The sequence below is a fragment of the Zootoca vivipara genome, chromosome 11 (genome assembly GCF_965207765.1).
Source record: "Zootoca vivipara chromosome 11, rZooViv2.hap1.1, whole genome shotgun sequence".
Classification (NCBI taxonomy): domain Eukaryota; kingdom Metazoa; phylum Chordata; class Lepidosauria; order Squamata; family Lacertidae; genus Zootoca; species Zootoca vivipara.
In genome coordinates, this window is record NC_142594.1 from 12,285,118 (window position 1) to 12,309,733 (window position 24,616).

General features: G+C 42.9%; 1 protein-coding gene across 3 annotated transcripts; it reads right to left on the minus strand.

Moving 5' to 3' along the window:
- Window positions 1-788: 788 nt before the first annotated feature.
- On the minus strand, window positions 789-22,326 carry LOC118091976 (phospholipase A and acyltransferase 3-like). 3 transcript variants are annotated; one of them, XM_088654471.1, is made up of 5 exons: window positions 22,122-22,187; window positions 17,427-17,515; window positions 15,415-15,514; window positions 13,886-14,154; window positions 789-5,824 (listed from the first exon to the last, which is right to left on the minus strand). In XM_088654471.1, the coding sequence occupies exons 2-5, from the start codon at window positions 17,433-17,435 to the stop codon at window positions 5,735-5,737; spliced, it is 468 nt and encodes a 155-aa protein (XP_088510597.1). In that variant the 5' UTR covers window positions 17,436-17,515; window positions 22,122-22,187; the 3' UTR covers window positions 789-5,734. The 3 variants fall into 3 exon arrangements, with proteins under 3 accessions (XP_088510597.1, XP_088510599.1, XP_088510598.1); XM_088654473.1 differs by lacking the exons at window positions 789-5,824; window positions 22,122-22,187 and adding exons at window positions 12,847-13,108; window positions 22,263-22,326; XM_088654472.1 differs by lacking the exon at window positions 789-5,824 and adding an exon at window positions 12,847-13,108 and having other exon boundaries at window positions 22,122-22,188.
- Between the last annotated feature and the right edge of the window lie 2,290 nt (window positions 22,327-24,616).

Consider the following 24,616-nt stretch of genomic DNA (forward strand, 5'->3'; position numbering starts at 1 on the left):
TCTCTCTCTCATATCTGCATCTAGCTTCTGACTCACATAACTCAACTCGCCCTTTGTCTTTCTAACTAACTGGCAGTTGAGGGAGGAGTACACAACCATTTGCTCTCTTGCACAGAGCCATTTCCTTTGTTACCTTAATGGCCCACACCTAGGGGGCCATTACTAAGAAACTTGCTTGGCTATTCTGGCAATGGAATCCTGTTTGCGACTCAGGCCTGCATACATAGATACATACATAAATTTATTTGTATGCTGCCTAATTAGAGCCAGGGCTATTTTTTAGAAAGAGAGGTGCCAGAACTCAGCCATGATCGCCTCCCTTGTTCTCTTAGAATGACAATGGCGCCCGCCTGAGAGGGGCCGGAACTGAGTTCTGGTAAGTTCCGGCTGAAAAAAAAGCCCTGACTACAACAAAAGTACCGTATTTTTCCGTCTATAAGATGCTCCCATGTATAAGACACCCCCTATTTTTGGGGACCCAGATTTAAAAAAATGGGGGAGATATATCCGTGTATAAGATTGCCCCCCATTTTTCCACATCATTTTTTAGGGAAAAAACCTAGTCTTATACACAGAAAAATACGGTAGTTATAAACAAAAGAAAAACATTTTTTTAAAAAAAACACAACTAAGCTAAACAATTTCCACATAAATCACAAGATCTAAAATAAAGATACAAAAAAGAAAAAAACATACACACAGCAGCAACAACCCTTCTCATGTTAGGACACCAGAAATGTAATATGGATGATTGGCTTCCCAAATTGACCAGACGAAATCTCAGGCAGTTGTACATATTATAAAACAGATTTATTAAAACATTTATTGCAATAAATGGTGGCAGTGAGAATGAGTTTCTCATTCTGCCCAACCCATGGGCATACACAGAGTGCTTTTATACCTTTTTGACAGAGTGAAGTGAAGATCAGCCTTTCTGCAGTACTTCATCAACCAATCAAGAGAGAGCACCCCAAGATGCAAAGTCACCCGCCCAACTCTACTAGGTGGCGTTATGTACCTGGTACCTTCATACACGTGTCTATGTGGAATTTTACAGGCACAATTGTGGTTGTGCTCTACTTATAATTTGCGGTGGGCTACATCCTCTTGCTCTTGTGGTTTATGCTAGAATTTCTTAGAAGTGCTGTGTGTGGTTAGATCTTTGCATTAGATGTGCAAACATGCTGTGCCTGTGTGCAAAGTGCTGTCTGGTTTACTTTCTATCAGAGGCAGAGAGATTTAGAAAATGGAGTTCCTCTTGCTTTTAGGGCTTGCATGGCCTGACCAGGATTATTCTGGCCCTGGTCATTGCCACCCTATATTCCCTCCTCTTCAATATGGAGATGAAGAACAGGTCTGCTTCTGCATCTCCATTTGATTGGCCCATTGCACTACAGTGTTTCCTGGTGTTTCCTGCTTGGTAGGGGGTTGAACTGGATGGCCCTTGTGGTCTCTTCCAACTCTATGATTCTACAGAGGAGCCAGCAGCTTCCCATGCTCCAATGTTAGGCCAAAGGATGGGCAACAGAGAGCAAAGTAAGTGAGGAAGCTTCTGCTGACTTTTCCCAGCTTGTTATTCAGCTTGTCTCAGAAGGGTTACCAGAAGCTTTATACAGACCAAGGTTCTGCATAGGGTGCGTCTCCTTGTCTCCTTGATGTTTGGTGCTGCATAAGATGGACATTCCTCAACCCGTGCGTCGAGTGACAGCGTCCGGAGTGTCACAGCAGGGGCTACTTCGGTTTCCCATGCGCTGGGCGTCTTTTGCCGGTCAGACGCTGCAAGGGGAAACTGGTGCACCGTGCGCTGGGTACCCACTCCTGATTAGGTACAGCAGGGTGTGGATCCAGGGGGTCATCTCAGGCACTTTCACCGGATGGAATGGATACCTCACCACCTAGGAATGAAGAGGGTCTCGTCTCCCTTCCTTCAAGGATTCACTCAGGGACTCGCTAGCGTTAGGCTGGAACCATCGTGTCAGGCTCCGCAAGGCTACACGCTGTTCGCTCGAGTGATTTCCTGTAGATAAAAAACAAAGGGGGGGGGGAGAGAGATTGTCCTTGTAGCTGCCGCAGCTGTTTTAGAACTTCTTGCTGGTTAGTCCACCACCAAACTCTCCGAGGTAGTGCGTCCCACGTATTGGACACTGAGGTGTGTCTGGCACACAGAAGTCATCTCTGGGATGTAGCAGCAGTTAGTTGAGAAGTCATCTCTGGGATATAGCAGCAGTGCCTTACAGCAGTCTTTGCCGAATTTCACAAGGCTTGCAACAGGATTCCACGTCTGGTCCATCTTTCAGGATCTCCCCGTGGTTTCTCTTTCCTTCCACAGAACTTCATGCATGTGCAGGGTTAAGGAGGGGTCCTTTAAATCCGTATTTGCCTCCCATCCAGCTGCCGACGGCTGAGTTCTGCTAGGATACTGAAGCCTGTTTTTCAAATTATGCAAAGTCTTGTGGTTTCTAGAAGAAGAAAGAACTTACAGCTGCTTTGTAGCAACGGGCTGTTTCCGTGAGACATAAAATTTTTAAAGTCAAAGCATTTAGAGCAGTAGTGTTTTTGTAACCTGAAACGTGGATCTCCAAAGCATAACATCTTTTCTCCCTACTGTCACAGCAACGGTCTTTGGTCACACAATGTCACACAATAGAATGTCCGAAATGGCAACACCAGCCAGGCACAGCCACAGTCTCTAAGTGCAGGTTGCAGGAGAAAACAAGTTGTGCAAATACAAATCATGCAGAATTGCTTGTGTAACCAAATAAGGGGGGGTTATGCCACACATCTCTGCCGGAGGTTTGAGAGTTATTGAGATGTTGCAGCCTGTCTTCCAACGTAGTGTTAGATTCAAACAATGTCTTTACCCACAAATCTCAATTCAGTATAACTTCCTTCTACCTTATCCTGAATTCTTTAGTTGACAGACATTCATTTCATTAAAATATGCAGTTCTACAAATTTTCCAACATGTTGCTGTCACAAAAACATATGAAATGGGGTTGCAGGTAGGAGGGTTAAACCCTTTAAACGTAGTTTGCTTTTAGAAGGACTCAAATGTCTCTTTTTCCCCATTCTTGTAAGTTTTCCCAAAAACTAAAGTCTGCACAGTTCCAACAGGACTTGGGGAAAAGATGTTAATTGTTCAAATAAAATCTATTGTCTCTTGCGTTGTGAACTACTTAAGTACATGATTTTTTCTTTCTTTTCTTTTCCTTTGAAGCCAGCTGAAGCATATGAAAACATTTTCTGAGCACCGTTACTGGCATTTTGTCAGTTTCCTGTGGGGGGGGGGGTGGGTAGCATCATTTCTAGTGTGGTGAATAGCATTCTAAAGGTTGCAGAGATGATTTTTCTGAACAAATCCTCCGCTGTCTGTTTGTACAGCCCTTTTAGGCATAAAATCAGTCTGATGCTTCTTTTGGCTTTTTGGGGCTGTTTCAAGGATATTTAAAAACAGAATACTGGGTGCCTATGTTTATAACAAAGTCCAGATGCAGGTAACTCTTAAGTCACCTTGACCATGGCTCCTTGCCATGCCTGCCAAACCGACGAACTCTCTTCTGCTGGGACCCCCTTGTCCCATCTTTCTCCGAACACTCTTCCTTCCTCTTTTACATTGACCGAGACATCTCCGTCCTAGCAACTGACCTTCACCAGTGACCTTTGAACCCCTTCTGGTTCCTCACTGGTCCTTGAGCCATCATTTGTTGCTGTTTAACCACTGCCTTTCTCTTCATCTTCTTTCTCACAATGCCTTTCTTCTCTTTGGGGGAATACTGGTTTGCACCACCTTTTTTTCTCTGAACTTGTTGTTGGCAGGACTTGTAAATTAAATTTCTTTTATAGCATTCTGAATTTATCTATCATGAATTCTAGGGAAATCACATTTTTCCCTCCTCTTGACCATACTCCTCCCATTTATGGCCCTGTAAAGTATCCCCTCATTCAACCAGAGCATGCACTGCAAACTTTGCCACACATACCATGCATTGGACACTTTACCACACTCTACCTCCCAGTTTTTCCTTGTTTCCTAAGTATCTATTTGTCAGGGGACCTCCTCCCTACTGGCTACTAACATACACATTTTCCTCCTCCCTTTGCCTCTTACCCAAAGCGCCTGGTTTTCCCAGTTGACCTCTGATTAACTGAGTACTACCAACACGCTGGAGATGTGATCAGGATCTCCCTTCCCCTCATTAAAGGGGGCCAATTCCCTTCAAGGTACCTTTTCCCTTTCTACTTACCCCAGCCGGCTTTTCCTGTTCTTCCCTTCCAACCTCGGTCCTTTTGCCTCTTCGTTCAGGGCACGGAAACTCAAGGGCCACCTCTGATCCTCCGGAAAAAGTCTGCCGGTGTGCACCAGACCAGAGGCGCCGTTAGGAATCTGCGCCCTGTCCAGTGGGGCAAAAGGGGACTGCCTCTGGTTCAGGGAAATGCCCTCATCCGAGTCACGGCACCAGAAATGTTAGGACACCAGAAATGTAATATGGATGATTGGCTTCCCAAATTGACCAGACGAAATCTCAGGCAGTTGTACATATTATAAAACAGATTTATTAAAACATTTATTGCAATAAATGGTGGCAGTGAGAATGAGTTTCTCATTCTGCCCAACCCATGGGCATACACAGAGTGCTTTTATACCTTTTTGACAGAGTGAAGTGAAGATCAGCCTTTCTGCAGTACTTCATCAACCAATCAAGAGAGAGCACCCCAAGATGCAAAGTCACCCGCCCAACTCTACTAGGTGGCGTTATGTACCTGGTACCTTCATACACGTGTCTATGTGGAATTTTACAGGCACAATTGTGGTTGTGCTCTACTTATAATTTGCGGTGGGCTACATCCTCTTGCTCTTGTGGTTTATGCTAGAATTTCTTAGAAGTGCTGTGTGTGGTTAGATCTTTGCATTAGATGTGCAAACATGCTGTGCCTGTGTGCAAAGTGCTGTCTGGTTTACTTTCTATCAGAGGCAGAGAGATTTAGAAAATGGAGTTCCTCTTGCTTTTAGGGCTTGCATGGCCTGACCAGGATTATTCTGGCCCTGGTCATTGCCACCCTATACTCACAAACTCCTTCCCACAAACACCTCAGTCCAAGAATCTCCTCAGCAGCTTCAGTTTTTGTAGCTGGAGGTAGTCAGGGCCCTGCCCTCCCAGGCCAGGCAGAAATTAAGACCAAAACTTTTTTCTCAAATGGACATGAAACAGAGATGATCTATTGTGAACAGGACACTGCTGCAAAAGACAAGTTCTTTTTTTATAATAATAATAATAATCCCTTTCTTCATACATTGAAATGTGTCATCATATTTCCTGTTAAATTACGTTGCCAGCATATTTTCCTTCCAGTTCTTAAAGATGGTTGCGTTCAAAGCAGTTTTTTTTTTAAAAAAAAAAGCTGAAATTTATATAAAATTCAGTACATGTGCCCCCAAATTATGGCATAAACAGCATAATCGTCACAACAAGCAGGGCTTTTTTTCAGCCGGAATTTGCCAGAACTCTCAGGTGGGCGCCATTGACATTCATGGTGAGTTCTAGCACCCCTTTTTCTAAAAAAACCAGCACTGACAACAAATATTTCTGCAACACATATCCACCTCAGAAAATTCACATTTCCCTTCTGGCCTTTTTTTCCTTTTTAATTCGTTTGGGGGACTCCCCGCTCTCTTCAGACTTGGTCACTGGCAGATGTGCACTCTTTTGCTTATCATTTGAAACTTCTGCCTCCCCTACCCCGCCTCAAACGCGTTAACATTGCTAAACCGGCAGTGGTTGTTTTTTTCTTCTCGTTCCAACGGTTGGGCTGTTGTTTTAGATTTCTAGAGCATAGAGAGAGAGAGAGATAAAGGAACATATTGAAAAGCTTGGAGCACATGTTTTTTGTTATTTTGAACCGCAGCAGAAACTGGCTGAGTAATATGATCAGAAAAGGCAAACCCAGAAGAAAGGAAAGTGCCAAGGAGCACACGATGGAACAACTCATCTGTCTTCATGTGTAGGCTTCCAGAAAACAAGTTACCAGCATTTTCTATATATGTATCCACCTCCTGCTTCTCCCTCATGCAAATATGAATTTATTTATTTACAGCTTTTTATTTATTTCTTTTTCTTCTTAGACTGTCTTTCTGGGCATAGTCCTCTCAATAATCCAGTTCCTAGGGCTTGACTTAGCCTCAGAGTGACCTAGATTTACTAAGGCCCTGGTCATTTTAGGTTAGTTTATAAGGTTAAGTGGATATTTGCTATGGCATGAAATCCTCTATGCATTTAAAACTAGAGTTGTGCACAGGCCTGACCTCTAATACACTCTGTGGCCCTATTCTGTGGCCCCTGGATTGGGAAAATTCGCCCTGGGCCCCCTTAGGGACCACCTGCCCTGAATCTTTCTCCAAAGCAATTTTTGGGTTGGGGTTAAGGGCCTTCTCCAATCTCCTTCTATTATTATTAAATCGTTGCAACATAACAATATCATACAGATAATAAACTACCGGTAATATCACCCTAACCTCAAATATGGTGTTTAGGCAATGATGCAAAATCACATCCAAGCAGCACAATAAGTTCTTATACCAGACTTATCCCATTTCTTTAAAAGGTGATAAACAGTTTATGTTAACAAAAATGTTTTTTATACTGCGAGGGAAGTCCAGTTTTCATTTTTAGCCGTGTACATAATAAAGATGTACCTGATCTGTTACAAAAGAGTCTTTGTGCTTCAACCTTTTCCTGATCTTGTGTGGTGCTGCTTGAGGATGCAGGAAAGAGGTGAGGAAAGGCACCTTTAAAGCCCTAAACAGCCTCGGTCCTGTATACCTGAAGGAGCGTCTCCACCCCCACCATTCAGCCCGAGATTCAGATCCAGAACCGAGGGCCTTCTGGCGGTTCCCTCATTGCGAGAAGTGAGGTTACAGGGAACCAGACAGAGGGCCTTCTCAGTAGTGGCACCCGCCCTGTGGAACGCCCTCCCAGCAAATGTCAAGGCAATAAGTAACTATTCTATTTTCAGAAGACAACTGAAGGCGGCCCTGTTTAGGGAAGTTTTTAATGTTTGATGCTGTACTGTTTTTAATGTTCGGTTGGAAGCCGCCCAGTGTGGTTGGGGAAACCCAGCCAGATGGGCGGGGTATAAATAAATAATAATAATAATTATTATTATTAGTAGTAGTAGTAGTACTCTGCCCGTCTGGCTGGGTTTCCCCAGCCACCCTGGGTGGCTCTTAACAGCATATAAAAACATCAGACATTAAAAAATTTCCCAATACAGGGCTGCCTGTCACACCTCCATTCTTTCCTACCTGATGCCCCATCAGTCCAGATGTTTCTGGGTCACTCAACCCAACCTGTAGTGATTCAGGGTTGTCTGAAACCAATTTGACCAAGGCCCAGATACCTCCAAATGGGCCCAGTTTGTTTGCACAGCCCTGTTTACTACAAATGAAATTGGCCACAAAGTTAATCATGTCAAAGTCCCACTGATTGCACTGGAAGAGTTGATTATGTCCTTAAATCTCTTCCTTTGAGATCAATGAGACTTCAAAGTGATTAACTTTCAGTGCATTGCATCCATGCGGTTATTTCTTATTTATTAGGTGAAAGTACAGCTGTTTTTTTCAGTCTTTTCTACTGCCTCTTTCTGTTTAGCTCATTAGCAACTGTCCCCCTTCCCTTCCTGATCTAAACATTGTTTTAAAAAAACTAATTAGTTATCAGATTTTTAACAGATTGACTAAAACAATGTTAAACTGAGTATACAGGAGTTGCCTATGGCAGATGGCGTGAGTTGCTTGGAGTTTGCAGTTGTGGTGCAGCAATAAAACTACTAGCACATTTGCAGAACTAAGCAGGATCTGGTATGGTTTTGAATTGGATGGGTAACCACATGCTGAGATTCCTGCATAGGGGTTGGATTAGATGACCTTTCCAACTCTACAATTCGTTGATTCTAGGAATTGTAGATATAATTTTCTGCATCTGCAAACATTCTCCTGCCTGTGTGGAAGACAGGGACAATGGGAGTGTAATGCCCTAAAAGGGGTTTGCTCCTCCCTGATCTTTCTCATTCTCATGCTGTGATGAGCAAAGCCAAGCTTTGGCTTAGCATATCATTCGAACTCAGGATTGTGGTTAAGCTCTCTCCTCTTTAACCAAAGTACCCAACCCAAGCTTTGTCCTTGGCCACAACTCACGGTTTAGGAGGAGGAGAGAGTTTAACTATGGCCCGAGGTTTGGATTACATGCTAAACCAAACCTTGACATAGCTTGGCATGGGAGTAAAAAAGACCAGGGAGGCACAAAATAGATGGGAACTCCTCTATAGAAGCCCACATGTTCACATAGTTCCAGGTTACCTTAACATATTGTGCAAACACAGCCCTTCTACAGCAGTTACAGTAACTGTATGTTGTGGTTTTGTAGAGAGAGAATTGACTAAAGGAGCCTTGGAAGCTAATAAGGCTACAGTTTTTGTATCTCTCTTAGCATTTTAAAAAATGACAAATTCTGTTTGGCTCGGAAAATATGGCAGCTTCCAACAAGGACATGTTGGACAATGTTAATAATGAATTATTATTAAATTCATTACCCGCTCATCACCAGGAGTTCCAAAGTTAACAGCAACATAAAACACAACATGAAAAACAGTGTAAGACAAATTTCAGTTAGAACCAGAGTGGGTCCTAAAAATGCATATCTGAGGTGTCAAAGACCAAGATATAGAGGTGCAGCTTAAGACTACAGAGGGCAGCCATTTTTGCTCAAACAGTATTTGTCACAAACAGTGCTGTTTCCATTCTGCTGCAGTTCCGTTTCTGCCAAATACTGTGTTATTCATCTTCCTGAATGCTATGTAACATAAGCTGTGTAACGTACATAACGTTCAATGTAAAGTCAACATCAAAAGAAAGTAAAAAAACAAAACCACACAGCCACTATCATTTATGTATCACTTGCATACTTAAAAACAATAGTGTGAATTAATACCAATCCTATTCGCTTGGCTGTTTTCTGTTCCTGTTCACAAACTAACTCATGAGCTGCAGCAGTTTCTGCTTTCTTTTTTGTCAGATTTCTCCAACATCCCTACATTTGACTCATGCGACAAAACCCTGTAGCACAGGTAAGGCCCATTTCAATTTTTTTTTTTAAGCTCTCATAAGCAAAACCCTGGTCACCTCTGAGCTGAACTGAACCATCAAACACAGGAGTAGCCTCATATCAAATTGTTGTATTTTCAGTTCGTTTCAGTTTCTGCAACAATTCAATGCTTCATTTTTGTTTTCCTAAGTGGAGTGTTTCAACATTTGAAATGTCAATTAACATAAAAATAATAGACGCCCTCGCCCTCACCGCCAATGCAGAGTAGAAGATAATGGGTCCTCGAAAAACATAGGAAACAATCCATTGGGAATATATACTTTGTAGGCTGCTTTGAACTGAGTGGGGCATGGATGTTTTGTTTATCTGTCAAGGGAAATCTAATACAAAGGCCAGGGACATCTCACAGTAACAAACTGCCCATGTTCCAATATCATGCCATATATTCTACTTCCAAATGGTAATAAATTATTCACAATGTGCTTGCAGCTCCATCTCTCCAGTACTTTAGAGGCAATTAAAATATGATCATCACAATAAAGAAATAAATAATCTTAATTAAAACAGTGCGCGGGAACGCAGAATGGAGATGTAGCCATGTAGCCAATGGGGAGCTGCCCACTAACATGTGATTTTACATAGCTGTCAACTTTATCTAATGTATATCTAAAAATAAAATCTGCAGAGACCAAATGTGGATTTTATTTTATTTTTGCATTCTCTGCAGGACTCTCGAGCTGTGCACAAATGAACAGATGAAAACATCCACGTGTAGTGGTTGTTTTTTTAAAGTAAAAATACATTGCAAGATATACTTAATAATTAAGGCAACCATTTTTTCCTGTAATTACTGTCTTACACAATTGGAATGAACAGTGACCCATCCTGTTTTCCGTGCTAATGCAAATCTGTCTTTGATCCTCACTCCAGATCTTAGATTGATTATTTATCAGATGATAGAATCGTATAGTAATTGGTGTTGCAAAACGTGGGGACTGTATGATATAAATAGCTGTTCTTTTCCAAAGCATGCTTCTGTTTCTTCAAACATGCATGCCTTCTTTTATTGATGCTGTAAAAGGAAGTACTTTGTGGCTATATGCCAGCTCCGGTGCCCCCAAATTAAGAGAAATATGCCACACCTCTCTTCTTAAAACGGGTCTAACTCTGATACTGCCAACAACATTCTCCGGTTTCTCAACAGGACATTCCTTGAGAAACATTTCAGTCTTTTATCATAAAATGTCAGCAGCACAGGTGAGGTGGGATGAGTCTGAATCACAGCCTTGGTGATGAAGTTAAGCAGGTCTAGCTATGGTTAGTGTCTGCATGGGGACCCATGTACGCTTTCCTCCATTAGACATCACTGTCATAAATAAGCACTAACACTTCAAATGAATGATCCTGATAACAATAGACTTCATGCAAGGGTATCCCGAGGAGCGGACTTTGGCAATATGGCACCCTGAGCGAGGAAAAAATTTGGATACCCCCCACCACTAAATATTCATTATTTTCATAATAGTTCATTTTGATACAGTTGCTTCTCAGTAGGTACCTGTATAAATATAGGTTTTATTATTACTACTAGGCTTTTTTTTTTAAGCCGGAACTCAATTCTGGAACCTCTCAGGTGGCCTCCATTGCCATTCTGAGAGAACAATGGGGGTGTTCATGATGAGTTCCGGCACCTCTTTTTCTAGAAAAATAGCACTGATGATTGATATTATTATTATTATTATTATTATTATTATTATTATTATTATTATTATTATTGCTACTATTACTATTATTTCGCTCCCCATTGGCTTGGCATCTTGCGAGAGGGAACTGCCTGCACCACCCTAAATCCAGTGTAATATGCTCCCCCAACACAGCCCCCCTGCAGATCTGGGCCCCCTCCCTGCTACCACCATTGTGCTCACACTGCTACCTTCACCCGTGGCTGTACCCACGCTGCTGCCGCAATGCAGCAGCAGCAGCAGCGGTACAGGTGGCTGTGGCCAGACTAGTAGCAGGGGGTGGGGCGGGGGTTGGATCCGCCACCTGAGGCAAATTGCTTTGCCTTGTCTCATGGAAGGGCTGGACTTGACTCCATGACAGGTGTAAGAGCTTAAAAAAACCCCTCACCCACTTTATTAAGCCGCATTGATGCAATGATGTGTCAGGAGATGAGTCGTTTTGGCTATCTCAGGTTACCTCAGGCTAGATGGACCAATGGTCTGACACAATATATGGCAGCCTTCTGGGTTATGTTCACCCTGAAGAATTGGACAAACACAGAGCTGTTTGCGATATTAATATTGCGTAGTTTGAAGTGACTGAAAGCATAAGAACTGACTCCTTTTGGAATAGGTCATTGTCCAGACCCATTAAAATATGTATTATTCTTTTTTCCCCAAATAATTTTTATTCAATAAACAAACAACACAAAAACAAAAAACATAATTTCAATTCCTCTTATATCCCCTCATCTCAGTTCAATTCGCTCCGCCGAGCTGTGACTTCCCTCCCTCCCGCCACCATTAAAATATTATTCAAAACTCCCTTCAAAATGGAGATCTGCAACTCAATATGACTGTACCAGTGACTTCACAAGCTACACTGTTGTGGGATTCTTTATACTGTACAGGCACATATTGGTTTTTAACAACCGAGGCCTGCAGCAAAATGTTGTACTGTATTTTTCGCTCTATAAGACACACTTTCCCCCTCCTAAAAACAGAGGGGAAATGTCTGTGTGTCTTATGGAGCGAAGGCACGGACGGCAGCAGGATCCCTGAACCGAAGGGATGCTTCTCCTGCCAGAGCCATGGCTCCCAGTGGTGGGGGAGGGAGGAGCCATGGCCTACCAGAGCCATGGCTCCCAGTGGTGGTGGGGACCTGCAGCAGGAGGGCAGGGCAGGGAGGAACAGCCCGAAAGGAGCCCTTTTAGGCTGCTGCTCCCACTGCACCATTGGGAGAGGTGCAGTGCCTCCCACAACAGCGGCTCCTCTGCCTGCCAGTGTGAGACGCAGCGGCGGGACCAGCGGCGAGAAAGGAGCCATTTCTCGCCATTCATCCCTCCCACTCACAACAGCAGGCAGAGGAGCCACGGTTGGGAGAGGTGCAGTGCAGCGCCTCCTACAACGGCGGCACCTCTGCCTACCTGTGCGAGAGGTGGTGGGGGAACCAACAGAATACTTTTCCCCTTGTTTTCCTCCTCTAAAAACTAAGTGTGTTGTATGGTCTTATTGAGCTAAAACTACGGTATGTGTCAAGGCTGGCCTGAAACAAGATGGTGGCATCCTCCACTCCATGTACAGCAGCTGACCAGACTGGCAACTGAACCTTACTTCAGCTTTGGTCAGTGTCCTCTACAGTCAAACCTCTGTTTGCGACCGCCTTGTGGAGCGACCGCTTTGGTTTTCGACCACCGCGGACCCGGAAGTGTTTACATCCGGGTTCCGCAGCGCTTGGATGCGCAGAAGCGATCTGCGCAGCACGCGCATGTGCGGAAGCGCTCTATCGGCGCTTCATGCACGCGCAGACGAGTCCCTTTGGCAAGCGACTGATTCGGGGAGCGACCGCCCCCGCGGAGCGGATTGTAGTCGCAAACCAAGGTACCGCTGTACCACATCTAGAAGCAGCAGGGAGAAATTTGATTCAATTCACAATCAAAATCTGCACTTTACAAAACAATACACCAACTGAAACAGAGCCATTCTTCAAAATTCACACCAATGGATAAAGACAGAAAACCTAAATCTTGATTGATTTGATGTTTTAATTTTTTATTTTTATTCAATAACTGTTGTTATTTCAAAATGGGATCTTGTTAGAATCCCATGTAGAATTGCCCCCAACAATATTTTAGATTGTTCACATGTCTCACCATATATTGAACACTGACTAACGGGGTTTACCGATGATCATAGCTGCTATCAACCTTGCACCCAAGACCACACTTCCTACAGTAGCAGCGCAGCTCCTACAATACCACCAAGTGTCCCCCAGAGACCGATTTCCGCCTGCAAAAAAGAAGAAGAGGTTTAAGCATTTTTATTCACAGTGACTGAAGGTCCTTCATTTCTCACAACAGAGTTTGATATGAAACTTTGCTTTAAATGTTTGGAAACAGATAATAGCCAGATTTGAAATTCTCAGATTCCAAGGCAATTAAATCTGGGTTTAAAGTATGCTTTAAAAAATAATTCCGTGTAACAGAACATGCTTTGGTGCAAAAATATGAGTTCTGCGGAAGTCGCATCAGACGTTTGGGTTCCAAAGAATGTCCAAAAACCAGAACAATCACTTCCTGTTTTCGATTATTCGGGAGCCAAAACGTATGCGTACCAAGGCGTACAAGTTCCGAGGTACAACTGTAATTCCTTGTAAAAGAATATGCTTTGGTGCAAAAAAACTGAGTTCTGTGACTATAGTTTGAAAAATATTAAAGGAATACAGACCCAACATTTTTCATCAGGGTACAAGACTGTTATTGATTTGGAAACCTGAGTTCTGAGTTTTTAATCTTCTCATTTGTCCTTTCAGACAATTTAAGTGTATGAACTCAAGTTATCTTTAAATGTTATGATATTTATTTTTTGTTCTGTTTTGCAGTCCTTCAACATATTCCAGTAAATGTTCAGTTCTGCTCCCCATCTTTGTAAATGGGGGTTAGAAATTAAATCTACATAAAAATTAAATTAACTGCTTCTTAATCTCACCTCATTTTTCCAGGATCAGGAGTTTAGAAAGAATTTCAGTATCACAGCACTACGAAAACGTGAATAAATTCTACACACCTGTGTACTGTCAGGTTGGCCATATCGTAGTGCGGTGGCAAAATGTTCGCAGTTCATCATGACCACGTTGTAGTCTATCTCCATCCCAACACATTTGTTTGCAGCTCTAATTATTTCGTCTACAGGCTTGACTTTATATTTTCTGTCCTTCTCGTTGTTGACCTCCCACTTGTCTTTCCCTGCCACTTCTGAAAGCTTTTCTTTCTTCACCACTGCCTTTTTTGTGTCGGCAGACAGAGGAATAGAGGAAAAACTTCCTGTAACCCCATCTTAAGAACAGAGAGAGAAAAGAAACTCAGAAACATTGACCATTAGGCCTAGATTCCCTGCATTTCATCAACAACATTGTTTCAAGAAGACATCAGTTGTTGTTGTTTTGACAAATATTATTTTTAAAAAATTGTTAGTCACTCTTATATAATAATAATAATAATAATAATAATAATAATAATAATAATAATTTTTTATTTGTTTTTTTAATTTATTTTTATTAAAGGTTTTTTCAGTTTACAAAGACATGGGCAGTGTCTCTCATAGCATTTTTACAGATCAGTTTCAATTGTTGAGACATTGGGGAGGAAAAGGGGGAGAGCGGTAGATAAGGGAAGGGGGTGGGGGTAGTGTGACAATGTTTCTAGTTTACTTAAAGTGTGTTGGGGGGGTTGTCAGCATCGGTTGTGCAGGTTCTTTGTTGTGCATTTGTTTTCCTTTGATGGTGAGAGTTGTTGGGGTTGGCCTAGGATATAGTTTTCTTTTGTGGTTGGCTGTGGTGGTCTGTTTTATGTGAGTAGGGTGGGCGGGTCAGGTTAGCCATATTGATTTGTATGCTGTTGGTGGATTTCTGTCGTTGATAATTTTTTATTTGTACCCCGCCCATCTGGCTGAGTCTTCCCAGACACTCTGGGCGGCTCCCAATTGAGTATTACAGCAAAACAGCATTAAATATTAAAAGCTTCCCTAAACAGGGCAGCCTTCAGATGTCTTTTAAAGATAGAATAACTGCTCATTTCCTTGACATCTGGTGGAAGGGTGTTCCACAGGGCGGGTGCCACTACCGAGAAGGCCCTCCATCTGGTTCCCTGTAACCTCACTTCTCGCAATAAGGGAACTGCCAGAAGGCTCTCAGAGCTGGATCTCAGTGTCCGGGCTGAACAGTGGGGGTGGAGACGCTCCTTCAGGTATACAGGACCGAGGCCATTTAGGGCTTTAAAGGTCAGTACCAACACTTTGAATTGTGCTCGGAAACGTACTGGGAACTCTTATCTTGCCCAAGGCAACCCAAAACAACTTACAACCAACCAGAACACAATCTCTTGGCTCCAAAGCAGTCCTCTAACTGCCTTACAACAATTGCAAGTATCAGGTCATAGAACTTCCAGCAACAATTAGTCCCAAACCAGTGGTGGGGGACCCCCCCCCCAAAAAAAATCAAGGGCTGCGTTTATTCAGGGGTAATCTGCCAATGTTCTCTGTCTTATTCTTCCCTCTCATAAAATCACCCTTCCTAGGAAATAAGGAGAAGCTCTTACCTGCAGACGTCAGGTGGACCACATATCCATTCCCTACGTAGATAGCCCAGTGTTGGTAACCACTTCGAAAAATCTCAATCTGGTCTCCAGGCTTTGGATTCTGCAAGAAGAAAGTGAGGCAATGTTTTCCTTGGCTAAACAGCTGTGCAAGTTTACTCAGAAGTAAGTCCCAGTAGATTCAATGAAACATACTCCAAAGTACATAGGATCACAGCCACAGAGGCAGCCGTTTCTTTTATACTGTAGCTCAGAGATGGAGAACTTGTCGCTTTCCAGATGTTGCTGGACTACAACTCCCATAACCCCAGGGCATTAGCTATAGTGGCTAGGGCTGATGGGAGCTGGAATCCAACCACGTCTAGAAGACCACACCTGTGTAGGTTATGGCAGATATTTCTCCCAGACCTCACTCTGTGGCATTAGCTTTTTTATTGTATTTATCATTTTCAATTTTACAAATTTGCACAATAATATTAAACCAAATACATTTCCATTCACTTCCCTTCTCCCTGTCCATGGCTCATTTTATTAAACCTTTACTACTGCATATTCTATATTTTTCAATTTTCTCTCTTTTTCACTTTTTGTTCCAGTATGCTTCATACTGCTGAATCCTGTTAACAGTTTAAAATGTTTGTAATGATTTTTTAAATATTCTACAATTCTTTCCCAGTCTTCATTAGAAGTCATTTCTTATTCTAGGGCTGTCTTAAGTCCTGGCTGATTTTTGCTGAATCCAGCTTTAACACCCCCCCCCCCAATGGCAACTCTGGACATTTGTATATATTATATCAATTTCATCTGACATTCCTCCTATGTTGGTATTGTGCCCTTCTTCCATTTCTGAGCATACACCATTCACACTGCCATAATTGTGTACATGAAGTGCATTGATTATTCCTAAAAGAAAAGCTTCTGTACTTTTTACAAATGTCTTTAAAAAAACTTTTTTTCAGTTCATTGTATATCATCTCCCAGAAGCTCTTAGTCATTTTACATGCCCACCACATATGATAAAAGGTGCCTTTCTTCTCTTTCCATTTCCAACAAATATATGACATCATTATCAGCAGAGTTGGTGCCTACACCCAGGACGCTGTAGTGACTGGCTGTCTATGTCCTGCCACATTCCGGGGGGGGGGGCAATCCAAATGTCTCCCAGAGGCAGCAGAAGATGATAAGAGCAGTGGCAAATCAAGAAACAGATGCCACCTCAGTCACTGGCAGGTATGTCCACTGCATTCCCCACCCCTGCTGCTGCTGTCGCCCTGGTGCTGCGACAGCCCTTTCCCTGCCCAAGGAAGGAAGGAAGGTGTTGCCTGCCACCAGCTCTGCCCCCCTCACAATGCAGCTGAGAGGAGGAGGAGGCGGCACACCAAAGCAGGCCAGAATTTGTGCATGCTTACACACTGCACCAGCTGTGGCACCAGACAAAACATTTCCATGAAGCCACGGACGCATCATAAACTAGTAGTATGGGATGGTATCCCCATGCTGATCCCCATGATGAGACAACTTCATGGAGGAGAGGGTTATCAATGGCCACCAGCCCTGATGGCTATGCTCTATTTCCAAAGTTGGAGGCAGAAATTTTTTTGCATGCCTATTGCTGGAAACCACGGAAAGGTAGAGGGCTCTGGTGCTGCTCGCTGCTTTCCCACAGGCATCTGTTTAACCACTATTGTGGCGTAAGGTAAGAAAAGGTAAGGTAAAGGGCCCCTGGATTGTTAAATCCAGTCAAAGGCGACTATGGGGTTGCGGTAATAATCTTGTTTCAGGCTGAGGGAGCCGGCATTCTTACTCTGAAGTAAGTCTCACTGTGTTCAATGACAAGACAAGACAAGAAAGTGTACGTTGCCTTGCAACCAGAGACAGCAGCATAAGGCAAACAGCAAGTCAAGTGGCAACACTTACTTTTGAAAAAACAGTCAAAGGGAAGACAATCAAAGGGAAGGTATTTTGGACTGGGTGGGGATCGATAAACAATGTCCCCTATTCAAAGGGGTTCTTACCTGAGCCATTATGTTCTGCTCTCACCTTCCTCTTCTTTGAGTCCTCAGATATTTCTAGATCTTTTTCAGTTTCATTTTCACTTTATATCCTTTTTTAAAAAAATGTTATCAGCAAGGCAACAGTTGGTGTCAATATAACATCTCCTGTCAACACTTCCTCAGTGTAGAAAAACAGCAGGAAAAACGTTTTCCCTGCCAGGATAGTTTTCCACATGCCAAAGAGGCCTAGAGCCCCCACCCCAACTCCCCAATATTTCAACATTTTAGAGGTCATTCCTGGTTCCTTTCACTTCTAGAGTAAGGTTACCAGATTATTATTTTTTCAATGAATCCGCAATCGACTTCCTACTAAAAAGATGGATTTTGTAAATCCAGGGACTGTCCCTGGGAAACGGGGATGTCTGGTAACCTTATTCTAGAGGTGTAAGGAAATGACTTCTACCGAATTACACAACAAAAAGTAAAATAACCATATCACTTTTTTCCTGTCCTCCCAGCCTACTGGGCTCTTTGTATTTACGTTCTGGCTGTTCTGCAATGGTTTCCTTCCATACAAGACCCGTTCACCACAATCTCTGTCTGAGGCAAGGGTAACCAACATGCTGCTCTCCATATATTGTTGGACTCCAAACTCCCACCAGCATTGGTCACCATGGCCAATGTCTGCAGGGTCACAGGTTCACCACCCCTCAAGCAGGTGATGTTTTTCCTTGGTATGGACATAAGTTGATGGGGAAGACTTCCCTTTCGCAATTGCTGCCTCCTATAAGCTGCAGCTATCCCGATCTTCCCGACAGTTTCTTTCTGGTCCTTGTAACCTGGTAATTAACTACTTCGATGAGTGCCTTTGTGTTTGTTTGTTTGTTTGTCTCTGTGTGTATTTGTGTGTCCCCCAATTCTCCAAGCATTGAGGAGTTCAGGGGCTCAGAATGCCCTCAGGTTTTGCTTCCATTGCAATGAAGTCACTGGAGACTTGTTGGCATTTTGTGATATAGGGCCTGCATAGTTATATGGGTTGACTGTAGGTAAAGATTCACAGCATTAAACACCCTAGAAATCTTCCAAAGAGCTCCCAGTAAGCTCTTGGATCCTCAGCCTGATCTTGTTTCCAGAAGTTTAAGAAGCATGGAGAAGGACTTTTCATAAGAATTTACCCCCACCTGAAAAAATGGCCCTTCCCATTTGCCACCCGCAAATAGGGCAGTCAGGTTATTTTAAAAACGAAGAAATGCCACGTTCAGATGTCTTGGAGAATGGATATGTGGCTGGTGTTTGTGGCTCCCTGTAATTGTGCCAAAATACCAACCCACCTGCTGCACATAAAAATTCCGTTAGACTCTAATGCTAAGCAAATCCATGTGGAAAGAAGGCTTCTCAGTGTCACTGCGATCTACTTTCAAAGAGGTGTGTTTGTTACTAAGGACCATGTGCTGTTCAGATTGGTCTATTAATAGCTGCTAAGCAACCATCAATTTATTTCAAAATTAAGAGTACTGAACCAGATAAGGCCTAATTAATAGCTCACTACCAGCATTTTGTTCTACCTTTTTAAATGTAGCTCTGGAGCCAAGTAACTAATTTGAGCTCAGTTGTATTAACACCATTTCCATATTTCTGAAGCTGCAAATGGGTGGACTCTTTCTTAAGTTTAAATGGCTCCTGTGCTCCTTAACAAAAATTGAAAAGTTCTATAAGCACAATGGGGGGGAGGGGAGGAATGGTTCCTAAATTGGACTCTGTGTTGCTTAATGTAACTTACAGATCTATGGAACCCCTTAAAAATATAGTAGCTGGATACTAGCACACAAATACTTCCCAAGGATTGGAATAAAATTTGGGGATCGTGACCCTTAAAATCTCTTTTGGAACGGACTTCCGGAACGGATTCTGTTTGACTTCCAAGGAACGACTGTATAGTCTTCATGGGAAAACCAGATGTTAAACCTTCTGCAATATACCTTTAGCCATTTTTCATTTCTGTGACAATTAAACCCTTTATACTTAACACTGTTGATCTCCATGGCCCATCTCTGCCACTGAGGGGAGTGAAAGTCCCCATCAAAGACTTCAGTACTCAGGGCCGTCTTGAGCAGATCGCGCGCCCTGGTGCTGAGGGACGGAGATCGCTCCGCCGCCCGCCCCGCCCTCGCAGGGCGCAATTGGTTTCCGCGCGGCGCCCTCCTTGCCAGGCCGGCACCCAGCTTACCAGCCCCGCGCCGTGGTGCACTGCGCCACCGGGGGTCTACGAAGAGCCGGCCCTGTCAGTACTGTATAGTATGGGTACTTAGGCAAAGTCTGCTTAGGGGAACTGTTTGCCACCTTCCAAGCACATTCTGCATAAAGGCCAAAATGGATGCCATTTATTCCAGGTTCATGCCTATCTCACCTCCCTCCCTCCAGTTACTAAATCTCTCTAATAGCTCTGGTATACCAGTTTAGGAAATCCTACCAAATTGGCTTTCAGGCCTGGCGCTAGACCAAATGCTTGGAGTGTGATCCCTATCCCACTAAAAAGACGGCCATCCTTTGTTCCCTATAATGTCTCACGATTGTGCCTGCATCTTTTCAAGCCATGCTTTAAACCTCCGAAATATTGTTGTACGTTTTTCACATGCTACGCACTGAGCAATCAAACCTTTATTACTCATTTAATTTGGAAGCAATTACTTGCTGCCTGGATTTATCTTGCACACTTTTCAAATCTCAAAGCTCTTTTAACAGTCGGTATTTAATGAGCATATGGCAAATGTCCCCGTGATTCCAAATGTAATACCTCCCTTTTAATGAAGGGGGGGAATTGGAGCAATGTTTCACAATTCCCAGTTATTTGCGTTGTTAGAAGCTCCAGAGGTATCAGCATTAAGGCCCTGAGACTCCAGGAGGAGGCCAACATGTTGACATGGAAGTGAGATGATGTAGACTGTAAATTGAACATGTAAAATAAAAGAGGCAGCCTGTTTAATGAGAGGTGGGGAAAGCAGTCTCAAACAAATATAAAAGGCAGAACCATGAACAAATCAACTTAACAGGGTTAATGTTTCCCCTGTATATTTAAGGTTCCTTCTCCTACCAACCAAGCCAGCTAGTAATCCTCTCAAGCCCTTATTCAATCTCCCACTTTGTATTTCTGCTGCTGCTAAATGTTAATGTAGCATGAGGCTGATTCTTTTGTGAATAGATAGGATAAATGGAAATTCTGATCCCTTTGGAGACAGAAATCCAGGACTAGCCTGAAACTAATAAGGGGTATGTGCGGACAAGGTTCCAGATAAAGCTTGTACTTGTATAAAACAAGGTAGTTCAGTTCCAGTTCGTACGAACGAACTATTCAGTTCATAAAAAGTTCATCCTTAGTGGGGTGGATTTCAATGTTCATCTATATATATATAAACTGGGCATGTGTGTTCGTCTCCGATGTTCAATGAAACCCCTTGACCGATTGCATTCAAATTTTGACACAAAGTCAAATATGACTATGAGAGCAAGCCCATACCATTTTTAAAGACAGATGTCACATCTGGGCCATGTAAAATCCCAAAAACAACATGTTCCAGAACTCACAAATCAGATGAAAATGCATGCTGGGAAATAGAACGGAGAAGCAGCGTCTCCATTGGCTGCAGACAATTGGTGACATCACAAAATTCCATGGCAACCAACTGAAAACAGGCCTTTTGCAGCAACAAGGCCCAGCATTGCCCAGCCAAATGAATAGGCCACAGCATTGCCCAGCTGGAATAACTGTCTAGGCCGCAGCGGATGAGCCCGGGTTGGGGTGGAGGGAGTAGTCAAAAGGGGGACTCTGAGGGCCCATTTAACAGACTAAGCCAAAGTGGGGTCTACAGGGGAGTCTGAAGGGGGACTCTGAGGGCCCATTTAACAGACTAAGCCACAACAACGTGTGGCAGGGCCAGCTAGTAATATTATAAGCTGCTGTGCTGTTGCATAGGGTCCAAAATAAATCAGGTGCCACACACAAGGAATCAGATGACAGACAGATAACAGATGAAGCTCTCCCACCAATTGCATTTCAATATTAGAAAACACCCTGTTTAACTTGCACCAGCCACACAGCTGTCAAAGGCAAAAAGCATTATTTGCTTTGTTCCTGCATTTGTATTTGTCACTGTGAGCTGCTCCTGTTGGAAGAGGGAGCACTAGGGAGGGGGAAAGCTCCTCTCTTCCCTTCACCAAGAGCAGGCAGTTCAATTCTGTAGTGTGCTCTTCACAAGTGGCTTCTCTGCAGGAAAGTCACTTTCAAAGCAGCGCCTGCATCCTGCAGAAGCAATGCCCTCCTCTCGCTGATCCTGCAGGATGAGGGGTCAGGTGGAAAATGCAACTGGTGGTCTGGTAGGTCTTGGCCTTTTTGCAAGGCTTCACACCTGACTCCTGCTTCCCCTTCCTGCTTGAGGCCCTGCCCCAACCTCCACAGATTGCTCTGAGCCATCAAACCTGAACCATAGTGATCCGTGGCTGTCTCGCCTTGGCCAATGCCCAAATTACTCTAAATAAGCCCAAGCTGGCCCAGGACTCAGATGAATCTGGTGCACAGCCCTAGTGAGAGAACACCACTTGGCTCAGGAACTCTCCTGCAATATTCAGAGAAGTGCACAAGATGGCTGCATTTCAGTTCTGCCAAATTAAGTAGATTTGCCTATAAATGTCAACAGAATCAAATCTCTCCAGCATCCCTACCTGCCAGCAGCGCTGAGTCTGCATGCAGTTGTCACCTGGGCTTCACAGCCCCAGAACAAAAGGACTGGACTGTGCCCAAAATGGTCACCATGGAAGCCCAGTTCAACACACAGAATAAATCCTGTAAATATAAACGCCTACCTTGTTTTAGCTGCAACACAAGGTTGTTATGTTATGCCAGTTCTCTTTTATGTGTGTGTGTGTGTGTGTGTGTGTGTGTGTGTGTGTGTGTGTGAAATAAGATATGAGGGCTCAGAGGAGGCCATGTTCATGTTTAACGGTTCATTAGAGGAGGTCTGATTTCAAGGGTACAGTGCGAGGGGCGGGAATTAACTAAATGCATCTTATCTCTGCCCCTTTTTGATAACTCTCATGCTGATGAAATCACAGGAGTCTAGAAAAATAAATGATTTCCTTTTACGCATTGTTGGGCTGAAATGCTTTGCATACTTCCCTGGGAGGAAACCCAATCAGATACAATGGGACTTGCTTCTGAATAAACATGCTTAGGATTGTGCTTCAAACATTTTCTGTATAGCTGACAAATAATGAATGAAACAAACAAATTGCTTAAAGGAAAAGGAGTGGTGCTTATCACTCTGCAGAGGAAACCTATCGGGATGCCAAAGGGATTGCTTTTTATCTCCAAATGATATAAGGCATTAATGACTTAATGCAAAGGCAAACCTGATAATGGAAAAGGGGCTTAAGTAAATGAAGACAATGTTTATTTTCCTTGGTAATTTAAGAATTTAAACGCTGTCACTTTAAGAATCAAATTTTCCTTTTTTAAGCTCTCACACTTTGGTCCGCTGCGCTTGCACCACCTCCCAAACAAAGGCCATGATTGCCTGGTTCTCCACCCCAGTAAGCTGTAAAGATATTTCAATTCAATTCAATTCAATATACTTTATTCGACCGATAGTCAGAAACAAAAAACATTTCTCAATACAAAGATAAACATATAAAACTGAAGACATCAGAGGGATACATAAATGGGGTATGACCGCGCTACTAAACCTCCTACAGGTAACCCACATCAAGACATTCGATTATACGTTTCCGACACTTGAGCGCCAGGAAGAGGAATTTAGCCACCGAGAAGGTTATTTTCCCAGTGGGCTTGTTTAGCAAATATGCTGCCTGCCGTTCTCTTAGTCGGGAACTAAACTGAGATAAATACGGGGCTATAAGATATTGCCTTAAATCATTATAAAAGGGACAACTCAGTAGAATGTGTTCTGTGGATTCTACCTCACCCAAGGCACAATGGCACATTCTCTGACCGTATGGGACTCCTCCAAATCTTCCCCTCAAAACCGCCGAATCAAGGACATTCAGTAAAGATATTTGTCCTTTTCATAATGAAGTTTTTCAGTCACTTGAAAGACTTCCACAACTGCTACAGCGGCATTACCCATTTCCCTTTTTTTGGTTTTATTTCTGATTCATTCCTCATTCAGAGGTATGTCTCCCAAGTAAACTTTTGTATCACTGATTGGACAGCTGCATTTTTTAGTAGAGTTCCATCCCTTAATTCTCCAGTCAAACAGAACTGAACAAAATAATAATAATGATCCCAGTCTGTGTCATTAAGAAATTCAATCAGCTATTAACCTCAGAGTTCTCCTCAATTTACATGAGGATTAAACTTGAGTCCATTTGTAACCCAGACTTCCTAAGCGGGGGGCAAAAATAATAATAAAAATCTGACAGCAACATTTTTTTTTTTACTCTATATACTGAGAAATCAGATGGTTGCTTTGCAAAACTATGCAAAAAAAAAAGGTACCGTAATCTGTTTCTTGCCAGATGGGATCCTCCACTGCATCTTTCCATAGCCTCATTAGGCAAAGCTTCCTGTTATAGGTTAATCTTGCACTCTAATGGAGCACTGTGTGAAATTACAAACATAAAGCAGATAAGTATTTTGAGTCTCCTCACTTTATTTTATGCAATGATAAGAACTAACCACTATTTACAGATACTTTATAGATAGTGGTTTCCTAGTCTGCACTTTCCTAGAAGCATGCACTTCTGTGACATTGCGACCCCTTACTAGATTGCTTCACCTGGTCAGGAGAAGACACAAATATGAGGGATGGGAACAAGGCAACTGAGAAATTGGAGGCTTTGTTGTGTGACGAAACCGTGCTATGCCACTGAAATGGAAAAAGAACAAAATGTTAGTCTCCTAACCTTTTTAAAGTCTATCTTGTAGATGTGTAGAGAGCACATCCATCTGTTATCTGTTTTCACATTCTTTTCTATATGAAACCAAATCAGGCAGTGAATTTATATAGAAATGGAGATACCAAGTCAAAATGGAATCCCTAACCAACTCTTGTTCCCTCTCTGATGACTTTCTGACACTATGCAGAGATGCTCCCCCCCCCATGGCAATCTAAAAATAGCTCACCAACTTTGCCCAAAAAAGCTCAACAACTGTCTGGATTTTCACTGTTTGAAATATGGCAACCCTACACTGATATGTG